We start from the raw sequence: 24,375 nt of genomic DNA, 5'->3' as shown, positions 1-24,375 counted from the left end.
GAAATGTACCGGTTTTCATTCAGAAAATGGGCGGATTTGCGTATTTTCATTCAAACAAAGTCGGAAAAAAAGGTTAAATTTCAACAGATAGGATTCCAGCAGCGTGAAGACACTGATGGACACCTGGAAGTATGATGAGTACGGCTGGGAGATGATCAGAGTCTTCAAAATGGTAGCATTCCTGATAGATTTCCAAGAAGGTTTTATTAAGTTTCCCTGCTATGTATGTCTTTGGGACACCAAGGCGCACTACCAAAGGCAGCAGTTCACTGTGGGGAGGAACATTGGTTGACCCCGGGAGGTGCTGATGACACCACTGTGCATCAAACTGGGCCTTATGAAACAATCTGTCACAGCTCTAGATAAGGACTCGGTGCCTTCAAGTACCATCAAGACTTCTTTCCTAAGCTGGCAAAAGTCAAACTTGGTGTCTTTGTTGGACGACAGATAAAGAAGATCGTGGAATGCAAGGAGTTCCCCAGGAAGCTCACTGGAAGGTGAAAGTGGTATGGAACAGCTTCGTCACCATGGTTCAGGGCTTCACAAAGCCATGTGGAGCTGGTTGAGACTCTGGTGAAGAACTGTAGCACAACAGACTGCAGGATGTCCCTCAAAGTCCATATACTTGATGCTCATCTTGATAAATTTATGGTAGAACATGGGAGCATACTCAGAAGAGCAAGGCGAGTGCTTCACACCAGGATATACTGGACTACTGAATGCTGCTACTGAACCAGGGACGAGAACATGATCTTCCATATTTGTGGGCTGCTTCATGAAAATTATTTACAATATAATCATAAACCTAAAAAAAAAAAAAAAAAAAAAAAAAAAAAACCCAAAACGACTCACTTCTAAATCTTTTGTGGTCATTTTTGTATAACGTTAATGGAACGTGTGCTGATATAAACTTGTGATTTGAATTAGTGTTTTTGTAGAAAATTAATCAACACTTTCTGACCAATCACAATCCAGAATGTGGTGCAATAAAATGTACTATACTGATGTTTGTGCTGGGTTTATGTGCTGTATATTCACCTTCAGTAAGCGCTTTATCCCAGTCAGAGCGGCGCTGGATCCGGAGTCTATCCCAGGAATACCGAGCGTAAGACAGGAATCACACCCGGATACGACTCCGGTACATCACAGTAAAGAGCGACTTCCTGCGAGCGGGATTCGATCCGACACGCACCTGCTGTAAAAATGCTGTGGCTTTACATTTTATTTTCAGAAATAGCTGAAGTCGTACAAACTGAAAAGATTAATTCAATCGTCCGAATACCTCGAAATAAACAATGTTTATGTTGTTAAAATAATCAAACTCTTTTTAAATAAGACTATCGACATAACTGTAAAAACATGTTAAAAACTCATCAGGAGAGCATCAGGTGGTTTACTGATAAAACATGGAGAGAATAATGGAAAAGAAAATGACACCACAATAATCACAACTTCCACGGAGCTGGTCGTAACCATGGTAACGTAGCTAACCTACAGTAGATCATCGAGGAGAGAGCTAACTAACTAACGCTTAGCAATGACTTCGTTTTTTTACTAAAACATTAAACTTTGTTGGTTTCCGCAGACAGGGACGGAATAAAGCTGGAGGCTGAACTGTTATAACGCATTATAACACACATTACTACAACCTTCCGTGGATTCAGTTAAACAACAGCCCGCTCAGCTGAGAGCGCTAAGCTGACAGGAATTTAAACCATAACATGTACGAAAACAATTTAATTCGGAAAACTATTACTGAACCGTTCATTTAAACTCAGCACTCATGTGAACACTTCTCTAGGCTTTGTGTAGCAGTTAGCTGGTTAGCTCGTGCGCTGAGGTAATTCAACGGCTTCTGACAACGTCCAGGGAAGAAAGCGTTTTGGAAAACTGAAAACGTCCGTCTCCAGATATAAATAATTCACATGAATTACTTCTGTAGTAGAATGCGATTTAAAGTGATCACAATATAAGTATTAAAAATTCTTACCTCAGTCATTAGCTTAGCTTGATTCACTAACGTAATAAAGTTCTTAATGCAGTAAGTAAGAAGTGATCGGAGTGTGTAAACAGAGTCGTTTGCTCTTGTAAAAGGTCTGAAGTGAAAACATAAACGTATTTTTACTTTGCTCTAAACTGCAGGATAAAATAATAATAATAATAATAATAATAATAATAATACATTCATAAACATTTATTCACAATATTTAAAAGAAAACAAAACAAACCCACACTCTGTTCCCTACAGTGTACACTGTACAGTACTATTAAATGAGTTTTGACATTTTATCTCTTACAGAATCATCACATGTGATTATACAGGCCAATACACGACACGGAGAAAAACATCTGAACCTTCGGTGTGTTATTTTATCTCATCACTGAAGATCTAATCGCTGGATTAAAAGCTTAATAAAAGCGTTTTCTATCTTCACCATGTGACTCTGTGAATACAGTAGACCGATGTCATTACTGTTCACTGTGCAGTCCCTCAAGGATTCGCAGAAACGAACGCAAAACCAAGGAAACGTTGCAATTTTTCAAAAAGACCACAGATTTTCCGCAGATTCGAGCCGAGACACGTCACGTGACGTCATCACGACGCACATTCAGCCAATGTCCTCTTCGATTCATGTGCGTCAAACATGAGTACAGCTAAAAGCTCTCGTTTATCAACAAACATCACTGTGAAAGCGTACAGAACTATTTCGTGCGACTGTGATTACGCCAATTCAAAAAAAAAGAGACTTGCACAAAAAAAACCGAAGCAAAAATCAAGCGTTTTTTCTCCACAACAATCACACACAAAAACCTCCTGTATGGACTGATTATCCATAAACACAACCTGCATTACACTGCTGCTACGTCAGCTTCGCTTCCTACGGTGTCCGGGTTGAATCCTTTTACAAATGAAACAATAACTTTGGTCAGGAGTGAATGTACTGTAACTCCCCTGGCACACGGCATGTCACCTCCATCACTGTGTTGAAGACGGGTCACACTGAAATGCAGCGATAGTTCAACACTACTTGGCTGTAGTCGGACGAGACGTTGTTGAACCCGTATAAATTTCAACTTAATAAATCATGTAACGTTTCACTCGATCTTCATTCCTACTGCGCTGAATTATTCATTACTGAAACATTACAGAAGTGTTAATATGACTAGCAGGACCTCAGAGTTATTGAAGTTCTTACATTCAGCAATGTCTTCAGATCTTCAGATTTCAGAAAGGAGACGTTCGGTGCTGGTCTTAATGTGGGTGAAGCTTTCATTAAAAACGTCACCTTTCATAATCACTGTAGTAAAGTTCATTTCACTTTCATCGTGCACACTTTTACTACAAAACAAACTGGAACAGAACATGTGGAAAAAATTTTCATAGACATCCACCCTATCAGTAGATTGCAGTCATGTGACTCCGCTCGGGCTGTTAACTGAAGAATAAAAGGCTGTCAGATGCCCATGGAGACTCGACCAAGGGGAAGTGGATGAGAGGAAGCCAGTGTGTGTGTGTGTGTGTGTGTGTGTGTGTGTGTGTGTGTGTGTGTGTGTGTGTGTGTGTGTGTTAAACCCAGTACTGATATACAGTACAGCCTGTATATCCACGTCAACACACGGAGTACGGTAAAAGACTTCATGCTGCCACCTGGTGTTTGAATGAGGGTACTGCAATTAAAGACCTGCAGGATGGAAGGAAGAAGCTCGGATAAAGGAGGATGCACCTTTAATTAACAAATATTTTCAATTAACACATTCATTCATTTAGTGTCCTAGAACCTAAACTCTGTGTGTGATTTCTCTAAACAGATCTTGTGCGTTAAGTACTAAAACAGCTGTCCTTAACTTATTAAGATTTAACAGACTCCTTCCTTGAGGCTGTTTTTCATAAATCATGTTTATTGTGATAAAAAAAACAACAACCCTATTTCTCTTTCATTTCTTCTTCTGATTCTATTCTCCCACTCGTACTTGTGTTAAGGCGGTACTGTTTGAAGACTCAGACAATAAATTATTGAACCTTGAGCTGAATCAGTGTGTGATATGGTTTTGCTTTGCTCCATAAAGCCTTAGTGAAGCACTCTCAAACACAAAGAGAGCTGCTCTGACTTAAACTGTGTGCTGAGAGTAAATTAAAAAGACATCGCAGCAATTCTAATGATTCTGACTTCATAGAACAGGCTTGGTTTGGTGTTAAAATGTGTTTTAAGAGTAGAAGAGGACGTCGCTGTTTATTTTCACTCAAAGACACACAAAAAAAACACAAGCGAAAGAACGAGACAAGGATTCACAACAAGCCGAGAGAGCGGTGAGAGGTCACCCACTGCTGCTGTGGATCTCTCTCACACACACACACACACACACACACTCCTCCACACTCACAGTCAGTAATGTACCTGCAGCAGTAATTGGTCCCAGTGCAACGTCCCTGCTCCACCTGTGCCAGCGGGGGGCGCCGCTAAGCCCACGCTAACTAACTCACTAACTAACACTGTGTGTGTGTGTGTGTGTGTGTGTGAGTGTGTGTGTGTGTGTGTGTGTGTGTGTGTGTGTGTGTGTATGTTTGTTAATAAGTGGAATATTCAGGGAGTTATGGGTTCGTTCGTATGTGTCGAGACCTAAAGTCATGAATTTAAAGTCAGTACAAAGGAGGAAAATATTACTGCTGCTTAGAGGAAAGTTAAAACTTAAAAAGCAATTACAGCTCTTACATGTCGCACAAACGTGCAAAGGTTGAAACCTTATTTTTTTAAATGTCATTTTTGTATTGTTTATTGCAAATAGCTGAGACAAAGTTTTCCAAGTCATTTTAACCCGACGGTCTTTGTAAGCATCGCAGAGTCTTGACTTCAGGGAGAAACAATCTGGTCTGATTAGTGAAAAAAACAAACGTTCGTCAGGACACGGTGAAGTCTTTGGTGCAAGACCGAGTCACTAGACTGAAAAGGTTTTGAGTTGTTAGTTTTGGGGGACCCCCCTGGAGTGTTCTGATGAGCTATGGGAAGAGATCTGTTTGGTCGTGCAGCATGTCAGGCAGATTGACTCTTTCTGTTAAAGTGGGCGGTCCTTAGGCGTGTTTACTAATGAAGCGTTCCGGACTCAGAGGCTGGTGAAGGGAACAGTGACATACGGAATCGGTTAGCATGCGTCTCCATGCGTAACGCATTCTCAGGAGAAGCTCGGCACTCGTGCAGGAGTTCTCAATAAGCTCTTCTCACCTTGTGAATACTCGGTGAGTTAAAGTACACCACAGGAGAGGAGCAGGTGAGAGACACGGTCCTTATAAGGACATCTAATAAAATCTCAAATTAATCTTTCTTTATTTGAATAGAATTTTAGCACTTTTTTCATCTTACATTCTTATAACGGGCTTCGTCAGGCAGTGTCGCTATCGTGGTGATTTTGTGTGTAGATTCGGAGACTTTTTATTCTCCTGTAGCGGCTTTATTTTTTAAATGACAGCCGAGAGGCAAATCTAGTGACTTTTTGAGCAGATGTTAGCGACTGTCCTGCACTCGATACGGCTCTCCAGCTCACATCACAGCTGCTGGTTATACGAGATGAGAGAGCAGGTTCACTCCACTCACCACCTGTGTGTAAAGCCAGCAACCAATCACTGATCAGCATTGTTCACAACAACCAATCACTGATCAGCATTGTTCACAACAACCAATCACTGATCAGCATCGTTCCCCAGGACCAATCACTGATCAGCATCGTTCCCCAGGACCAATCATTGATCAGATTGATCAGAATCTTAAATTGATCAGAATCTTAAAGATTCTTTAAGGTCAAAGGTCAGCAGTTCTGAAGCAGTTTGCGGATAACAGCCTTAAAAGGGCAGTAATAATATTTATTATTTAATAACATTTCTTTCACCAAAATACTTGCAGTAATATAATAAATATTTAAAAACACCTTTCAGTGTCTGGATTTTATTATTTGCATCCACGTTGCATAATTTTGTGAGTGAATAAAACAATGTGCTGAATAAAATATGAGCAGGTGATTCACATTTCGGAACTGTAACGTTTTCACACCTCAGGATGAACCGCCGTGTCCTTCAGCGGGGACAAATGTTGACACGAACTCGCTCCTGGGACGCCACAGGAAGAGAAAGATGTGAACTATGTTAATGAATGGTAATTAACGCCGGGGTCGGTTTGGATCAGATAAATTGGTCCCCGAGTTGCTGGAGCTGCAGTCCTGCACTAATCCCTTATTATAAAAAAAAGATAAAGGAAAACGACATCATTAGCATAGCGAGGACGAGACACACACTCGGATTGTTCTTGTTAATTCCTGACTGGATGATTTTTACATACGGTTGTTAATTGTACATTACATGAGACGGAGAGACGGGAAACAAAGGAATAACAGAAGATTAGTGAGAGAAAAAAGGCTAATGTAACACAACCCCAATTCCAAAAAAGTTGGGACGCTGTGTAAAATGTAAATAAAAACAGAACGGAATGATTTGCAAATCTCATAAATGAGTACAATGAGGGGGGAAAAAAGTATTTGATCCCCTGCTGATTTTGTACGTTTGCCCACTGGCAAAGAAATGATCAGTGTATAATTTTAATGGTAGATTTATTTGAACAGTGAGAGACAGAATAACAACAAGAAAATCCAGAAAAACACGTCAAAAATGTTATAAATTGATTTGCATTTTAATGAGGGAAATAAGTATTTGACCCCTCTGCAAAACATGACTTAGCACTTGGTGGCAAAACCCTTGTTGGCAATCACAGAGGTCAGACGCTTCTTGTCGTTGGCCACCAGGTTTGCACACATCTCAGGAGGGATTTTGTCCCACTCCTCTTTGCAGATCTTCTCCAAGTCATTAAGGTTTCAAGGCTGACGTTTTGGAACTCGAACCTTCAGCTCCCTCCACAGATTTTCTATGGGATTTAGGTCTGGAGACTGGCTAGGCCACTCCAGGACCTTAATGTGCTTCTTCTTGAGCCACTCCTTTGTTGCCTTGGCCGTGTGTTTTGGGTCATTGTCATGCTGGAATACCCATCCACAACCCATTTTCAGTGCCCTGTCTGAGGGAAGGAGGTTCTCACCCAAGATTTGACGGTACATGGCCCCGTCCATCGTCCCTTTGATGCGGTGAAGTTGTCCTGTCCCCTTAGCAGAAAAACACCCCCAAAGCATAATGTTTCCACCTCCATGTTTGACGGTGGGGATGGTGTTCCAGGGGTCATAGGCAGCATTCCTCCTCCTCCAAACACGGCGAGTTGAGTTGATGCCAAAGAGCTCCATTTTGGTCTCATCTGACCTCAACACTTTCACCCAGTTGTCCTCTGAATCATTCAGATGTTCATTGGCAGTCTTCAGACGGGCATGTATATGTGCTTTCTTGAGCAGGGGGACCTTGCGGGCGCTGCAGAATTTCAGTCCTTCACGGCGTAGTGTGTTACCAATTGTTTTCTTGGTGACTATGGTCCCAGCTGCCTTGAGATCATTGACAAGATCCTCCCGTGTAGTTCTGGGCTGATTCCTCACTGTTCTCATGATCAATGCAACTCCACGAGGTGAGATCTTGCATGGAGCCCCAGGCCGAGGGAGATTGACAGTTCTTTTGTGCTTCTTCCATTTGCGAATAATCACACCAACTGTTGTCACCTTCTCACCAAGCTGCTTGGCAATGGTCTTGTAGCCCATTCCAGACTTGTGTAGGTCTACAGTCTTGTCCCTGACATCCTTGAAGAGCTCTTTGGTCTTGGCCATGGTGGAGAGTTTGGAATCTGATTGATTGATTGATTACTTCTGTGGACAGGTGTCTTTTATACAGGTAACAAGCTGAGATTAGGAGCGCTCCCTTTAAGAGTGTGCTCCTAATCTCAGCTCGTCACCTGTATAAAAGACACCTGGGAGCCAGAAATCTTTCTGATTGAGAGGGGGTCAAATACTTATTTCCCTCATTAAAATGCAAATCAATTTATAACATTTTTGACATGCGTTCTTCTGGATTTTTTTGTTGTTATTCTGTCTCTCACTGTTCAAATAAATCTACCATTAAAATTATACACTGATCATTTCTTTGTCAGTGGGCAAACGTACAAAATCAGCAGGGGATCAAATACTTCTTTCCCTCACTGTATGTTATTCACAATAGAACATAGAAATCATATCAAATGTTTAAACTGAGGAAATGTACTGTTCTAAGGAAGAAATAAGGTGATTTTGAATTTGATGGCTTCAACACCTCTCAAAAAAGTTGGGACGGTGCAACAAAAGGCTGAAAATAAGTGTTAGTGAAAAGAAACAGCTGGAGGTTAATTGGCAGCAGGTCAGTGAGATGATTGGATATAAAAAGAGGATCTTAGAGAGTCAATTAATTAGTTACAAAATGTTGCTCCAGCTGTTTCTTTTTGCCAACACTTACTTTTCCAGCCTTTTGTTGCCCCGTCCCAACTTTTTTGAGACGCGCTGTGGCCATCAAATTCAAAATGACCTTTTTTTCCTTAAAAAGGTACATTTCCTCAGTTTAAACATTTGATATGATTTCTAAGTTCTATTGTGAATAACACGGGTTTATGAGATTTGCAAATCATTGCGTTCTGGTTTTATTTACATTTCACACAGCGTCCCAACTTTTTTGGAATTGGGGTTGTATATAAAATGCCTTCAGGTATCACTGAAATGTCCAATTAATGTGTTTATTACTGACTATAACAGATTTACTATTAACACCTTTCCTAGTTTACACTGTGAGAACCTTCTCATGCATTATTATTATTATTATTCTCCCTCACCCCTTCACACTGTACAGTACAGGATCTATTTACGGTCCTTTTATTTGTTTTTAAAGCTGTTAATGATCTAACCCCCTCCTACATCATGGACCTGCTCTCTCCATGTCTCCATACTCAGCTCCTTTGTCTCTGAGCTCTTATGATCCATCACTCCGGACTGTTCCACTGCCTTTGCTGTCTCTGTGCCGAGGCTGTGGAGGAACCTGCCTCAGTCTGCCTCTAGACATCAGGTGAGCCTCGTCCGCTACCACGGTCAGATCAAAAATAAAAACGCAACTTTCCACGTCTTTCTATTTGAATTTCTTTTTGTTATTGTTATTATTACTATTTCATCTCTTATCATTATTCTTTATTCACTGAGACCTGACTCTACTTTTAGTCTCAGTTTTATTCTTATATGTGTGCAGCATTTTGGGCAACTATCGTTGTTTTAAATGTACTTTATGAATAAAAATGATCTTTATGACCATTAAAGCTGGAGACAGTTATGTTTAACAGTGTCAGTGAGTGCGCATGAGTTAAGGTGAGTGTGCGTGAGTGTGTGTGAGTGAGTGAGGGTATGAGTGAATGTGTGTGCATGCATGAATGTGAGTGTATGCATGAATGAGTGAGTGAATCTGTATGAGTGAGTGTGTGAGTGCATGAGTGTGTGTGTATGTGTGAGTGCGTATGAGTGAATGTGTGAGAGTGTGAGTGAGTGATTGAATGAGTGAATGTGAGTATATGTGTGAGTGTATGAGTGAATGTGTGAGTGTATGAGTGAATGTGTGTATGAGTGAATGTGTGTATGAGTGAATGTGTAAGTGTATGAGTGAATGATTGAGTAAATGTGAGTGTGAGTGAATGTGTGAGTGTATGTGAGTGAATGTGAGTGAGAGTGATTGAATGAGTGAATGAATGAGTGAATGTGTGAGTGAATATGAGTGTGACTGAATGAATGAGTGAATGTGTGAGTGAATGTGTGAGTGAATGTGTGAGTGAGTGAATGTGTGTGAGTGAATGTTTGAATGAGTGAATGTGTGAGTGAATATGTGAGTGAATGTGAGTGAGAGTGAATGTGTGAGTGAATGAGTGTGACTGAATGAATGAGTGAATGTGTGAGTGAATGTGCGAGTGAATGTGAGTGTGAGTGAATGAGTGAATGTGAGAGTGAATGTGTGTGAATGCGTGAGTGAATGTGTTTGAGTGAATGTGTGAGTGTGAGTGTGAGTGAAAGTGTGAATGAATGAATGAGTGAATGTGTGAGTGAGCGAGTGTATGTGTGAGTGTGAGTGAATGAATGAGTGAATGTGTGAGTGAATGTGTGAGTGTGTGAGTGAATGTGTGAGTGAGTGAATGTGTGAGTGAATGTGTGAGTGAGTGAATGTGTGAGTGAGTGATTGTGTGAGTGAATGTGAGTGAGAGTGAATGTGTGAGTGAGTGAATGTGTGAGTGAGTGATTGTGTGAGTGAATGTGAGTGAGAGTGAATGTGTGAGTGAGTGAATGTGTGAGTGAGTGAATGTGAGTGAGAGTGAATGTGTGAGTGAGTGAATGTGTGAGTGAATGTGAATGAGAGTGTATGTGTGATTGAATATGAGTGTATGTGTGAGTGAATGAATGAGTGAATGTGTGAGTGAGTGAATGTGAGTGAGAGTGAATGTGTGAGTGAATGTGAGTGAGAGTGAATGTGTGAGTGAATGTGTGAGAGTGAATGTGTGAGTGAGAGTGAATGTGTGAGTGAATGTGAGTGAATGTGAGTGAGAGTGAATGTGAGTGAATGTGAGTGAGTGAATGTGAGTGAGTGAATGTGAGTGAGAGTGAATGTGTGTGTGTGTGTGAGTGAATGTGTGAGTGAATGTGAGTGAGTGAATGTGAGTGAGAGTGAATGTGTGTGTGTGTGTGAGTGAATGTGTGAGTGAATGTGAGAGTGAATGTGAGTGAGAGTGAATGTGAGTGAGAGTGAATGTGAGTGAGTGAATGTGAGTGAGTGAATGTGAGTGAGAGTGAATGTGTGTGTGTGTGTGAGTGAATGTGTGAGTGAATGTGAGTGAGTGAATGTGAGTGAGTGAATGTGAGTGAGAGTGAATGTGTGTGTGTGTGAGTGAATGTGTGAGTGAATGTGAGTGAGTGAATGTGAGTGAGAGTGAATGAGTGAATGTGTGTGTGTGTGAGTGAATGTGAGTGAGTGAATGTGAGTGAGTGAATGTGAGTGAGTGAATGTGTGTGTGTGTGTGAGTGAATGTGTGAGTGAATGTGAGTGAGAGTGAATGTGAGTGAGTGAATGTGAGTGAGTGAATGTGTGAGTGAATGTGAGTGAGAGTGAATGTGTGAGTGAATGTGAGTGAGTGAATGTGAGTGAGAGTGAATGTGTGTGTGTGTGAGTGAATGTGTGAGTGAATGTGAGTGAGAGTGAATGTGTGTGTGTGTGAGTGAATGTGTGAGTGAATGTGTGAGTGAATGTGAGAGTGAATGTGAGTGAGTGAATGTGAGTGAGTGAATGTGAGTGAGTGAATGTGTGTGTGTGAGTGAGTGAATGTGTGAGTGAATGTGAGTGAGTGAATGTGTGAGTGAATGTGAGTGAGTGAATGTGAGTGAGAGTGAATGTGAGTGAGTGAATGTGAGTGAGTGAATGTGAGTGAGTGTGAGTGAGTGAATGTGTGTGTGTGAATGTGTGTGTGAGTGAATGTGAGTGAGTGAATGTGAGTGAGTGAATGTGTGTGTGAGTGAATGTGAGTGAGTGAATGTGAGTGAGTGAATGTGAGTGAGTGAATGTGTGAGTGAATGTGTGAGTGAATGTGTGAGTGAATGTGAGTGAGTGAATGTGAGTGAGAGTGAATGTGTGAGTGAATGTGTGAGTGAATGTGTGAGTGAATGTGAGTGAGTGAATGTGAGTGAGAGTGAATGTGTGAGTGAATGTGAGTGAGAGTGAATGTAATATAATAAGAATATAGTAAACACATCAGCTGTTCACACTGAGTTTAAACATACTCCATAAATTAGTTTAATTCACGTGGGTACAAAATCATATAAACCCTGCATCTGAACAGGGAAAAGAAAAGAGGACAGAGGGGTAAGTAAGGGAGAGGAAGAGAGTGAGGTGAGAAGCGAAGGCAGGGAAAAGAAAGTGAAATAAAAGGAGGGATGGAGAGATGTGTTTTCCTCTGTCGTGTTCAGTGTCTCTCTCTCAGAGTGACCAGCTCCTCCATCAGCGCCCTGTTCTCCTTCATCTTCACCAACAGAACATCCAACAACTCACCTGCAGAGACACACTACAGAGCGAGAGCGAGAGCGAGAGAGAGAGAGAGAGAGAGATAAATAACTGAGAACTTTCAGATTTTATAACCACAAATATTAAAGTAGATCACACGTTTGGCTTAAAATAAAAAAATATATATTTTAAACAGTGGAAATGATATTTTCTTATGCACAGTATAGCAGTATACCAGTATAGCAGTATACCAGTATAACAGTATACCAGTATAACAGTATACCAGTATACCAGTAGAGCAGTATACCAGTATAACAGTATACCAGTATAGCAGTATACCAGTATAGCAGTATACCAGTATAGCATTATAGCAGTATACCAGTATAGCAGTATACCAGTATAGCAGTATAACAGTATACCAGTAGAGCAGTATACCAGTATAACAGTATACCAGTATAGCAGTATACCAGTAGAGCAGTATACCAGTATAACAGTATACCAGTATAACAGTATACCAGTATAGCAGTATAGCAGTATAGCAGTATAACAGTATACCAGTAGAGCAGTATACCAGTATAACAGTAGAGCAGTATACCAGTATAGCAGTATAGCAGTATAACAGTATACCAGTATAGCAGTATACCAGTATAGCAGTATACCAGTATAGCAGTATAGCAGTATACCAGTATAGCAGTATAACAGTATACCAGTAGAGCAGTATACCATTATAGCAGTATACCAGTATAACAGTATACCATTATAGCAGTATAGCAGTATACCAGTATAGCAGTATACCATTATAGCAGTATAGCAGTATACCAGTATAGCAGTATACCAGTATAACAGTATACCATTATAGCAGTATAGCAGTATACCAGTATAGCAGTATACCAGTATAGCAGTATAGCAGTATACCAGTATAGCAGTATAACAGTATACCAGTAGAGCAGTATACCATTATAGCAGTATACCAGTATAACAGTATACCATTATAGCAGTATAGCAGTATAACAGTGTACCAGTATAACAGTATAGCAGTATACCAGTATAGCAGTATAGCAGTATACCAGTATAGCAGTATACCAGTATAACAGTATAGCAGTATACCAGTATAGCAGTATAGCAGTATAGCAGTATAGCAGTATACCAGTATAGCAGTATACCAGTATACCAGTATACCAGTATAACAGTATAGCAGTATACCAGTATAGCAGTATAGCAGTATAGCAGTATAACAGTATACCAGTATAGCAGTATACCAGTATAGCAGTATACCAGTATACCAGTATAGCAGTATAGCAGTATAGCAGTATACCAGTATAGCAGTATAACAGTATACCAGTATAACAGTATACCAGTATAGCAGTATAACAGTATACCAGTATAACAGTATAGCAGTATAGCAGTATACCAGTATAGCAGTATAGCAGTATACCAGTATACCAGTATAGCAGTATACCAGTATAGCAGTATAACAGTATAGCAGTATAACAGTATACCAGTATAACAGTATAGCAGTATAGCAGTATACCAGTATAGCAGTATAGCAGTATACCAGTATACCAGTATAGCAGTATACCAGTATAGCAGTATAACAGTATACCAGTATAACAGTATACCAGTATAGCAGTATAACAGTATACCAGTATAACAGTATAGCAGTATAGCAGTATACCAGTATAGCAGTATAGCAGTATACCAGTATAGCAGTATACCAGTATAGCAGTATAACAGTATACCAGTATAACAGTATAGCAGTATAGCAGTATACCAGTATAGCAGTATACCAGTATACCAGTATAACAGTATACCAGTATACCAGTATAGCAGTATAGCAGTATACCAGTATAGCAGTATACCAGTATAGCAGTATACCAGTATAACAGTATAGCAGTATACCAGTATAGCAGTATAACAGTATACCAGTATAACAGTATACCAGTATAGCAGTATAACAGTATACCAGTATAACAGTATAGCAGTATAGCAGTATACCAGTATAGCAGTATAGCAGTATACCAGTATAGCAGTATACCAGTATAGCAGTATAACAGTATACCAGTATAACAGTATAGCAGTATAGCAGTATACCAGTATAGCAGTATACCAGTATACCAGTATAACAGTATACCAGTATACCAGTATAGCAGTATAGCAGTATACCAGTATAGCAGTATACCAGTATAACAGTATAGCAGTATACCAGTATAACAGTATAGCAGTATAGCAGTATACCAGTATAGCAGTATACCAGTATACCAGTATAACAGTATACCAGTATACCAGTATAGCAGTATAGCAGTATACCAGTATACCAGTATACCAGTATAGCAGTATAGCAGTATACCAGTATAGCAGTATACCAGTATAGCAGTATACCCTCCCAGTGACTCCCCTTATTACAATGAGGAGATCTTCCCCAGCTCCACAATGAAACACAACACACACGATAGAAAATTGTAAAGAATACAGTAAATTAGGATTGAAAATGAATTCCTCTGGAGATTTCAGTGCAGCAGTGAAGGAGCTGATGGAGAACACACGCAGGTTCTACACAATTACAAAACTAATCCAAATCCAATCTGCATCAAATGATACGGGTCAGTAATGGAACCGGTTCTGCTGTACGGTACTGAGGTCTGGGGGCCAGTCACAAACCACAACTTTACACAATGGGACAAACACACAGCTGAAATTCTCAAAATCTACAAGTTGACAGAAACACTAGGAACAACAGCTGCAGATCTGATTTACACCGCTTCCCTCTACTGCTGAACACTCAGACAACATCCATCACACATCAGCTCCACCTTCAACACGGTGACTCCCAGACCTACTACTACAGATCCCTGCCACGATTACATTTTATTTATTTAAACGACATTTAATGTTCGTTCCTGTTCTCACTTGGGTTATAGCAGCTATAAACACTCGTTCCCTCACCATCCCTCTCTCTATTCTCTCTCTTTTCTCTCTCTTCATTCTCTCTTCATCTCAATAAGACAAAATCGCAGCTGGTCATGTGACCGAGAAACCGCAAAGAAGTGTAAACTCCTCTGTGGTGAAGATGTGGGAAAAGTTACAGCTTTACCTCTGACTGTTACACAGCGCTGACACTGGAGACTCCTTCCATCTCCTTACAGATCAGAAAGTCCCTGTGAGTGAGCTGTTGCTATAGTAACAATAGCGTATTAAACCGAGCACATTAATATAAACTGTGATTTGTAGCTGTACTACTGTCAGAGCTTCTGTTACAGAGAATTAATCAACACTTCACTTGTCATTTGCATTAAACCCCGCCCACTGTGCTCTGCTGATGGTTGCTCCGCCCCTGCTGTGACACATTGCTGTAAATCTCATTCAAACAGGATCATGTCACCGTGGTTACGAGTGTAGAATGTAGCATGCAGCATAAGTGTTAGCATGGCAGAGGGTGAGAGTGTGTGTTAGTTTAGTGTGTGTGTGTGTGTGTGTGTGTGTGTGACCGTGCTGCAGAAACAGCGTTTGGAGTCATTATGATCTAACAGCTGCTTTATCGGGTAAATCCGTCCCCTCGGGCCGCGCTCTCTCACCCGGCTCTGATCCACACACACCCCCTCACGCCCTCTCTCACCTGGCTCTGATTCACACACTGCCCTGGAGCAGCGGCGCTGATCCGTTATCGACTCGCCGGGTCTGAAGGGACACGACACACAACAATGTACAGGTGCTTTACAGGCCAATTAAGTGACAGCAGTATTACAGAGCCTGGGGCAGGACCGGAGGCAAAGCCACTAAACACACACACATACACACACACACACACACCTGCAGAACAGATCGATCAGGCTGACTTTATTCAGAGCCTTAAGAGGAGGATTCAAGAGCCCAATTTGTGTGAGCGACAATCGGGAGCTGCGGGGAGATTTCCTCATTTAGAGTGAGAAAAACTGCGGTGTGTGTGTGTGTGTGTGTGAGAGAGAGAGAGAGAGAGAGAGAGAGAGATCTCCTTTACCACATTAAACTGTGCATCAGAAGTAAAGATGGCCTTACTCTCCTTACTCATTCCCTGCTCCCCTGAAAGTACATTTCATAGCTCCGCCCCCTTGTTTTCTATTGGCTCACGCTTCTAAGCTTGGCGATTTAGTGTGAAAAAAAAATGAAATCCCAGATCCTTCTACAGTCAAGTAAATCTGCCTGTTTTGGTGTTTTGAAGATTTAAAAAATATTTCTGTCGGGTGGGGGTTGGGGGAGGGGAACAGTCGTCATGGGAACAAATCTGTGTTTCCACCAACAGCAGTCAGAAGAAATCCTGAATATGATGTAAAAGTGATATAAAATACTCCGAGTGCACGCCGGTTTTTGTTCTTGTTTACGGAAAGAAAAGAGACGAAACACGACTAGATAACTACATCAACTCAACACGTAACCGTGGCAACAGCACACCTGAGATTCGGTGCGCATCACACTGTGATCCTCACCTGCCCAAAGAAGCGCACTGTGGCGGAAAAACACACCAGGGTTCAACCCATTCAAACGCAATGACCACTGTGTATGTGAAACACACTTCCTGTTCCACTTCATCCTCACTACTCAGGCACCCTCCGTCCCACTGGAACACCTGAGCTGTGACCATGACGACGATATAGCAGGTGGTGAACGTGGCAGAACATCATAGAACATCTAGGCACATTCACAAGCACACACACAAACACGCACAAACACACACACACAGATTTAGGCCATTGTGAAGGATGAGGAGGAGGAGGAAGAGGTATAAACACACCTTCATCACTAATTTCCCTAATCACAGGAGATTTAGAATTTAAAACACTTCCTGATCTTTCATCTTCACACTGTTTAAAATCAAAAAGTGATCAAACAGAAGAATGTAAATAAATGAACAAACAACAAAACAACAACAACAACAGAGTAGTCAAGGCCTGCATGTGATTAGGAGATAATGAACGTGTCACATGCACAGGTAAGAAAACGCTCCAGCACGCTCTCTCCCCCCCCCCCCCCCTCCTTCTCTCTCTCCCCCTCTCTCCCCCCCTCTCCTTCTCTCTCCCCCCCTCTCCTTCTCTCTCTCTCTCCCCCTCCCCCCCCCTCCTTCTCTCTCTCTCCCCCTCTTTCTCTCTCTCTCCCTCTCTCTCCCCCCCTCTCCTTCTCTCTCTCTCTCTCCCCCTCTTTCTCTCTCTCTCCCTCTCTCTCCCCCCCTCTCCTTCTCTCTCTCTCTCTCTCCCCCCCTCTTTCTCTCTCTCTCTCTCCCCCCTCTCTCTCTCCCCCTCTATTCTCCCCCCCCTCTCCCCCCCCCCTCTCCTGGGTGTAATTACTGCTCCAGCGCGCCCTCCTGAGACTCAGGTATCAAAGGGAAGTGGACGCTCGGGACCGCAGATTTGTTTAATTAAAAAGATTGCTAATTTTGTTTGATTTTAATCCGGCGTTTCTCTCAGAGTCAGGTGCCAGCTCACACTTGTGACCTACATACATCACTTCCTGTTTCCTCGGGGTCAAAGTTCATCTCTGCCTAGCGGTCAAACAACATCAGAGCAGACACAGAAGAAGGAGAGCGTGGGTGAAAAGAAATGTTTTCTCTTTCTAGTGTCTACCTCACAACTGAAACAGACAAGTGGCAGCTTTTTCCCCCCCAGGCACCTGGTGGTTACTATAACACACACACACACACACACACACACACACACACACACACACACACACACACACACACTCCAGTTTCTACAGCAACGTGCTGGACCACGCTGTTCTAACACGTCTGCCCTGACCGCTCTCTCAGGCAAGAACACTGACACGCCAGATTAGTAATGTAAGATGAGGGGAAGTGGGCGGGGCTTCTCATTCCAGATTCATGAATCAATCAATAACGAAAATAGTTTGCCAACTCATTTCATTGGTCTGTGTAGTGAAGCAGGCTGATCCTCTGCAGCATGTGAACTCATCCCCTTCAGGACGTAACGTGTGTGTTCTTTCACGTCTACGGTAAATATTCACCTCTCAGTCCGGTCTAATCAGAAAACACCCTCAGTCCAAGGCTCTTTAATACACTTTAAGTACCTGTGCAAATAGAAATAAATCTAAAATAAATCTAATTTAATCTAATCATTCTAATAACTTTCTAAGTAAAATAAGAAAATAAATTACCAAATTAAAATAAAAAATTGTTATGTGCCAGACTGCACTGATCACCCAAGATTCTTTAAAAAAAAAACCTATTTATATATTTATATATTTAAAGGGAAGCTAAATAATTTTGACCTTATGTTATTATTATTTTTTATCTTTATGTCATGCAGCAGTCCTAAACCATGTCAATGTTTTATGTCTTCAGTGTTACACACGACTAACCTGAATGTTAAAGAGTCAATCTCGAAAAGAGTCGATTCATTGAATCCAGGCATTAAACACTGAGTCAACCCCAAAGCTTCGCGGAATCGATTCCACACACTGAACATGATTCACTTTGCGTAATTAACCCTGGGTGTTAAAAAACACCTAATCAATTCATCAGAAAAATAATCAATAGAGAAACTGTCCTTAGTTGCAGCTCTACACAATGTGTGTGATTAATGCTTTGTTTTTTAATTTCCCCACCCATTCGTTTGATTGACAGCTAAGCCCCTCCCATTTTTCTGAAACACTACGAACATTTGGGACTTTCAGACGTTTGTTTCAGGCTACAGTCTCATACCAAATCTCAGCCCTGATTCACTCTGGAGGAGCCAATGAAACAGGTGTTGAGTGAATCTTAAATTCCGTTACTATGGTTACACACTCAATGCTTTACTCGCTGTCCATCAGTTTATTCTGTCATAAACACAGTTTTGTTCAAAATTCCTCAGATGTTCTTTAGCTTCGTGTTCATAATGTGCAGAACTACAGACACACACACACACACACACACACACACACACACAGGTTCTCTCCGGTGTCCCATCACAGTTTAAAAACGATTCCTCAACTCTCTCGCCGCTCTGACAGCCATAAACCAGGCGGAGATGTGTGTGTGTGTGTGTGTGCGCGTGCGTGGTTCGGATTGATGGTTTGGGACGTGACCGAGGCTGCCGGGGCATACTAGCCGTTCCCTGCTGTCCGTAACAGCCTCTGCGTCCCCACGCCGTAATGATCGTTAACGTCCGCAAATAAACCTGCGCAATTATAAATATACGACTGCAGGCGTGCACAGGGCCTCAGGCCCCGCCCAACAGGAAGTGATGCGTACACACACCACATATTAAACAGTGGTGTTGTGAGTCTCTGGTGATCAGTGTGAGTGTGTGTGTGTCATTAGGTGATGGATAAGAGAGAACACACACTCTCACACACATACACACACACACACACACACACACACACACACACACACACACTTACTCATGCCAACAATCTGGCCTTCATCCCTTAAAGAGAGAGAGAGAGACAGAGAGACAGACAGGGAGAGAGAGAGAGACAGACAGCCCTAAGGGCTGTGAGTTTATTAAGAGAGAGATAGAGAGAGGCAAAACGAGTGCAGAGAAGACGAGTGAGCTGAGAGAGAAGAAAAACTAGCAGGAGGGTCACAGAGAGAGTCTCGGGGGGGGGGGGGGGGCAGAGAGAGGGAGAACAAGAGAGCCTGCAGCTCATCATCCTGCACCAGCCAAGTCAATACTGCCCTGTGTGTGTGTGTGTGTGTGTGTGTGTCTTCACTCATTCACTCAGCATCGACAAGTCAGATCGATACAGTACTCACCATTAACAAGCTGCCTCAGGGGTGTGTGTGTGTGTATGTAAAGAAAGAGAAGAGGAGGCGGAGGATCTGAGCTTGGAGGTCAAAGGTCAAAGCCACTAGTGTGATAGTGACAGACTAGAGGCCACTGATTATCCATGAGGGTTGTGTGCGTGTGTGTGTGAGGACAAACCTGCTGCTCTAGGAGCTGCTGTATGTGATCCATCCAAACTCCATCTGCTTCTTCATCACCCTCTTCCTCCTGCAACACACACACACACACACACTTATTGATCTTCTGATTCATGAATGCACATGGTATTAATCAGTAATCCTGCTGCTTTAGGAACTGCCTCCTCACCTGACTCGTAGATTCACTTACTGTATCAGACTCACTTACTAATGTACAGACTCACTGCCTCACTTAGCTTGTGACTCAGCAAAATGACTTTAGTGCCTCACATACTGATTCACTTACTGATTTCACCCTAATTTCTCCAACTGGGGATTAATAAAGTATTATCTTATCTTATTTACTCACGACAAACTGAATGACTTGAATAAATAGTTACTGAATCACTGATTCAAAGACTGACCAATTCATCGTTTAAACAGATTCATTAAATGTCTCACCTCACTGAATCTCTATCTGACTCACAAACTGTTTTATTAACTGACTCGCTCAGTCATTTTCTTACTGGCTTACTGACTGACTCAGAGAATAATAATAATAATAATAATGATAATAATGATAATAATAATAATAATAATAATAATAATAATAATAATAATAATAATAAGTTCACCTGGTCTGTGTCCAGAATGCTAGCCAGGTCGTTAGCACTGACATTGAGGATGGATGCAGCGATGGACTGCGCTTTCACCATGGAGCTCTTGGACACTCCTCCTCTTCCTGATCCCTCCTTCTTCTTCCTCTCTCTCCTCCTCTTTCTCAGCTCAGCTCGGGTCTCCCTCACTTCTCTGTCCACCTCTACAGCCAAAGCCTGGGACAGCAGAGAGACCAGAGAGAAAGAGACAGGAGAGAGACAGAGGAGAGAGACAGAGAAGAGAGACAGCGGAAGTAGAGGAGAGAGAGATAGCAGAGAGACAGGAGAGACAGAGGAGAGAGACAGGAGACAGAGATGGGAGAGATAGAGGAGAGAGAGAGATGGGAGAGAGGAGAGACACAGGACAAAGAGATGGCAGAGAGACAGGAGAGAGAGATGGGAGAGAGACAGGAGAGAGAGATGGGAGAGAGAGAGGAGAGAGAGATGGGAGAGAGAGAGGAAAGGGACAGGAGAGAGAAATGGGAGAGAGACAGGAGAGAGAAATGGGAGAGAGACAGGAGAGAGAGATGGGAGAGAGATGGGAGAGAGAGAGGAAAGGGAAAGAGAGAGAGATGGGAGAGAGACAGGAGAACGAGATGCCAGAAAGAGAGGAGAGAGATGGCAGAGAGAGAGGAGAGAGAGAGAGAGGTATAGAGAACAGAGGAACAGAGAGGAGAGTTATACAATAACAAGATTAGACTAAATAAATACAATAAATAATAAACGATAATCACTGAAATGTAAAGCACAGTGTTAAGCGAAGTGAGACAGGTCAGGAGTGAGACAGGTGAGTGGTGAGACAAGTTTATCAGCTCAAGTATATCAGTGATGTGAACACCAGAGGAGAGGTAAAAGGTGATGTATGTCGTTAAACTGCACGTTATATAGCAGAGAGAACGAGCGATCAGAGAGGAGTTTAATCACTCACACACACACACACACACACACACACACACACAGGAAGGGAAATCGATATGTTACAGCATATAGAGACGTTCTACACACCTGTGTGCTTTAAACTTTAAGTCTGGGGAAGATCCACATGTGTGTGTGTATATCTGATGGTCAGGGGTGCACATACTTTTGACCATATAGTGTATATGGAGTCTACTGTTCGTATCTGCATTCATATTCATTTATGATGCATTATCTGTTCAATTCAAATACTCATACTTGGTTACACCCCTAATCTGTGGAGGAGATGCTGTTCTCTGGTCAATGTGTGTGTCTGTGTGTGTGTGTGTGTGTGTGTGTGTGTGTGTGTGTGTGTGTGAGATGATTAGAGCTTTAACGCTGCCACTGTACGTGAGAAAGTCAATAACACGAACTCCCTCCTGCTTCATTCTGCGCTTATTGATCACCGCAATAATCTGCCGTATCATTCCCCCTAAAGTCTTCTGAAAACCTGACCTTGGAGTGTGTGTGTGTGTGTGTGTGTGTGTGTGTGTGTGTGTATACACTATTAGCGCTCAGCAGTGGGATCGGCTGCTAAAGATGTTTCTGTACGCTGTAAACGCTCATTAACAGTCAGTAGTGGGTAATAAAGTGTGTTTTATAAAGTTGCGCGCACACACACACACACACACACACACACACACACACACAGACACACACACAGCGTGACAGTAATGAGGGGAGTGTGTAAAGCCCATCACTGTGTCTGTGTTTTAGCTGTAATTGACTGAATTAAGGTGATTTTCTCTGGATGAACTGATCGCTGGTTTAATCACTGCGCTGCTAATTACACCTGAAATTAATCCACTTTAATTACAAACAATAATAAACAATATGTTTCATATTTACACACACACACACACACACAGTATAGAAACACTAGTGTTCATTATTTCATCAGAAATCAGTGTTGAGGTTTTAAACTATACTGATATCACAATTACATTTCATACAAATGAGGCTTTGTCTAATTCATTTGCATAAATGTGTCTACTTAATATCATTACCACGTTCATTTCACACACAGATTACTGGTTCTTAATGTAGACAGGCGTACAGACAGACAGACAGGTGTACAGACAGACAGACAGGTGTACAGACAGGCAGACAGGTGTACAGACAGGCAGACAGGTGTACAGACAGGGAGGCGTACAGACAGACAGACAGGTGTACAGACAGGGAGGCGTACAGACAGACAGACAGGTGTACAGACAGACAGACAGACAGGTGTACAGACAGATAGACAGGTAGACAGACAGGCAGACAGGTGTACAGACAGGCAGACAGGTGTACAGACAGATAGACAGGTGTACAGACAGGCAGACAGGTGTACAGACAGGCAGACAGGTGTACAGACAGATAGACAGGTGTACAGACAGGCAGACAGGTGCACAGACAGATAGACAGGTAGACAGACAGGCAGACAGGTGTACAGACAGGCAGACAGGTGTACAGACAGATAGACAGGTGTACAGACAGGCAGACAGGTGTACAGACAGGGAGGCGTACAGACAGATATACAGGTAGCCAGACAGGCAGACAGGTGTACAGACAGGCAGACAGGTGTACAGACAGATAGACAGGTGTACAGACAGGCAGACAGGTGTACAGACAGGGAGGCGTACAGACAGATATACAGGTAGACAGACAGGCAGACAGGTGTACAGACAGATAGACAGGTAGACAGACAGGCAGACAGGTGTACAGACAGATAGACAGGTAGACAGACAAGCAGACAGGCAGACAGGTGTACAGACAGGCAGACAGGTGTACAGACAGATAGACAGGTGTACAGACAGGCAGACAGGTGTACAGACAGGCAGACAGGTGTACAGACAGGGAGGCGTACAGACAGATATACAGGTAGACAGACAGGCAGACAGGTGTACAGACAGATAGACAGGTAGACAGACAGGCAGACAGGTGTACAGACAGATAGACAGGTAGACAGACAGGCAGACAGGTGTACAGACAGGCAGACAGGTGTACAGACAGATAGACAGGTGTACAGACAGGCAGACAGGTGTACAGACAGATAGACAGGTGTACAGACAGGCAGACAGGTGTACAGACAGGGAGGCGTACAGACAGATATACAGGTAGACAGACAGGCAAACAGGTGTACAGACAGATAGACGGGCAGACAGACAGGCAGACAGGTGTACAGACAGATAGACAGGTGTACAGACAGGCAGACAGGTGTACAGGCAGGCAGACAGGTGTACAGACAGGCAGACAGGTGTACAGACAGGCAGACAGGTGTACAGACAGATAAACAGGTGTACAGACAGGCAGACAGGTGTACAGACAGGGAGGCGTACAGACAAGCAGACAGGTGTACAGACAGATAGACAGGTGTACAGACAGGCAGACAGGTGTACAGACAGGCAGACAGGTGTACAGACAGATAGACAGGTAGACAGACAGGCAGACAGGTGTACAGACAGATAGACAGGTGTACAGACAGGCAGACAGGTGTACAGACAGATAGACAGGTGTACAGACAGATAGACAGGTGTACAGACAGATAGACAGGTAGACAGACAGGTGTACAGACAGACAGACAGGCGTACAGACAGATAGACAGGTGTACAGACAGATAGACAGGTGTACAGACAGATCGACAGGTGTACAGACAGGCAGGCAGGTGTACAGACAGGTGTACATTTATGGATTTGTGAGTGTGTGTGTGTGTGTATGTGTGTGTGAGTGTGTGTTACCAGGGTGACTGAACGCAGGTGTTGGTGTTGAGTCTGTGCCAGTGTGAGTTTGTTCTGCAGTGTGCGTATTGCATCTGTGCTCTGATTGGTCAGAAGCTGCATCTGCGATGTTGCCGTCTGCTCCAGCTTGACCTTTGACCTCTCACACTCCGCCAACCGGGCCTGCAGTGCTGTTAGCTTTTGCTCCTGCACGCACACACACACACACACACACAC

At 42.6% G+C, this 24,375-nt stretch overlaps 1 protein-coding gene across 5 annotated transcripts in view; it reads right to left on the bottom strand.

Moving 5' to 3' along the window:
- Positions 1 to 11,725: 11,725 nt before the first annotated feature.
- The window catches only part of cntln (centlein, centrosomal protein), a 103,670-nt gene continuing 91,020 nt past the window's right edge, over positions 11,726 to 24,375 (bottom strand). For 4 of the 5 annotated variants that reach the window (XM_053679929.1, XM_053679932.1, XM_053679931.1 and 1 more), the window contains 4 exons: positions 24,160 to 24,345; positions 20,465 to 20,662; positions 19,852 to 19,920; positions 11,726 to 12,017 (listed from right to left, as the gene is read on the bottom strand). In XM_053679929.1, coding sequence (XP_053535904.1) covers positions 11,919 to 12,017; positions 19,852 to 19,920; positions 20,465 to 20,662; positions 24,160 to 24,345 — 552 coding nt within the window. In that variant the 3' untranslated portion in view covers positions 11,726 to 11,918. Of the gene's footprint in view, positions 12,018 to 16,416; positions 16,619 to 19,851; positions 19,921 to 20,464; positions 20,663 to 24,159; positions 24,346 to 24,375 lie in introns of all 5 variants that reach the window. The other variant, XR_008396362.1, reaches the window with a different exon arrangement.

Source organism: Ictalurus punctatus, chromosome 3 (assembly GCF_001660625.3).
Source record: "Ictalurus punctatus breed USDA103 chromosome 3, Coco_2.0, whole genome shotgun sequence".
Lineage (NCBI taxonomy): Eukaryota > Metazoa > Chordata > Actinopteri > Siluriformes > Ictaluridae > Ictalurus > Ictalurus punctatus.
The sequence above is the reverse complement of the archived record's forward strand: the minus strand, read 5'-3'. Positions and strand labels throughout refer to the sequence as shown.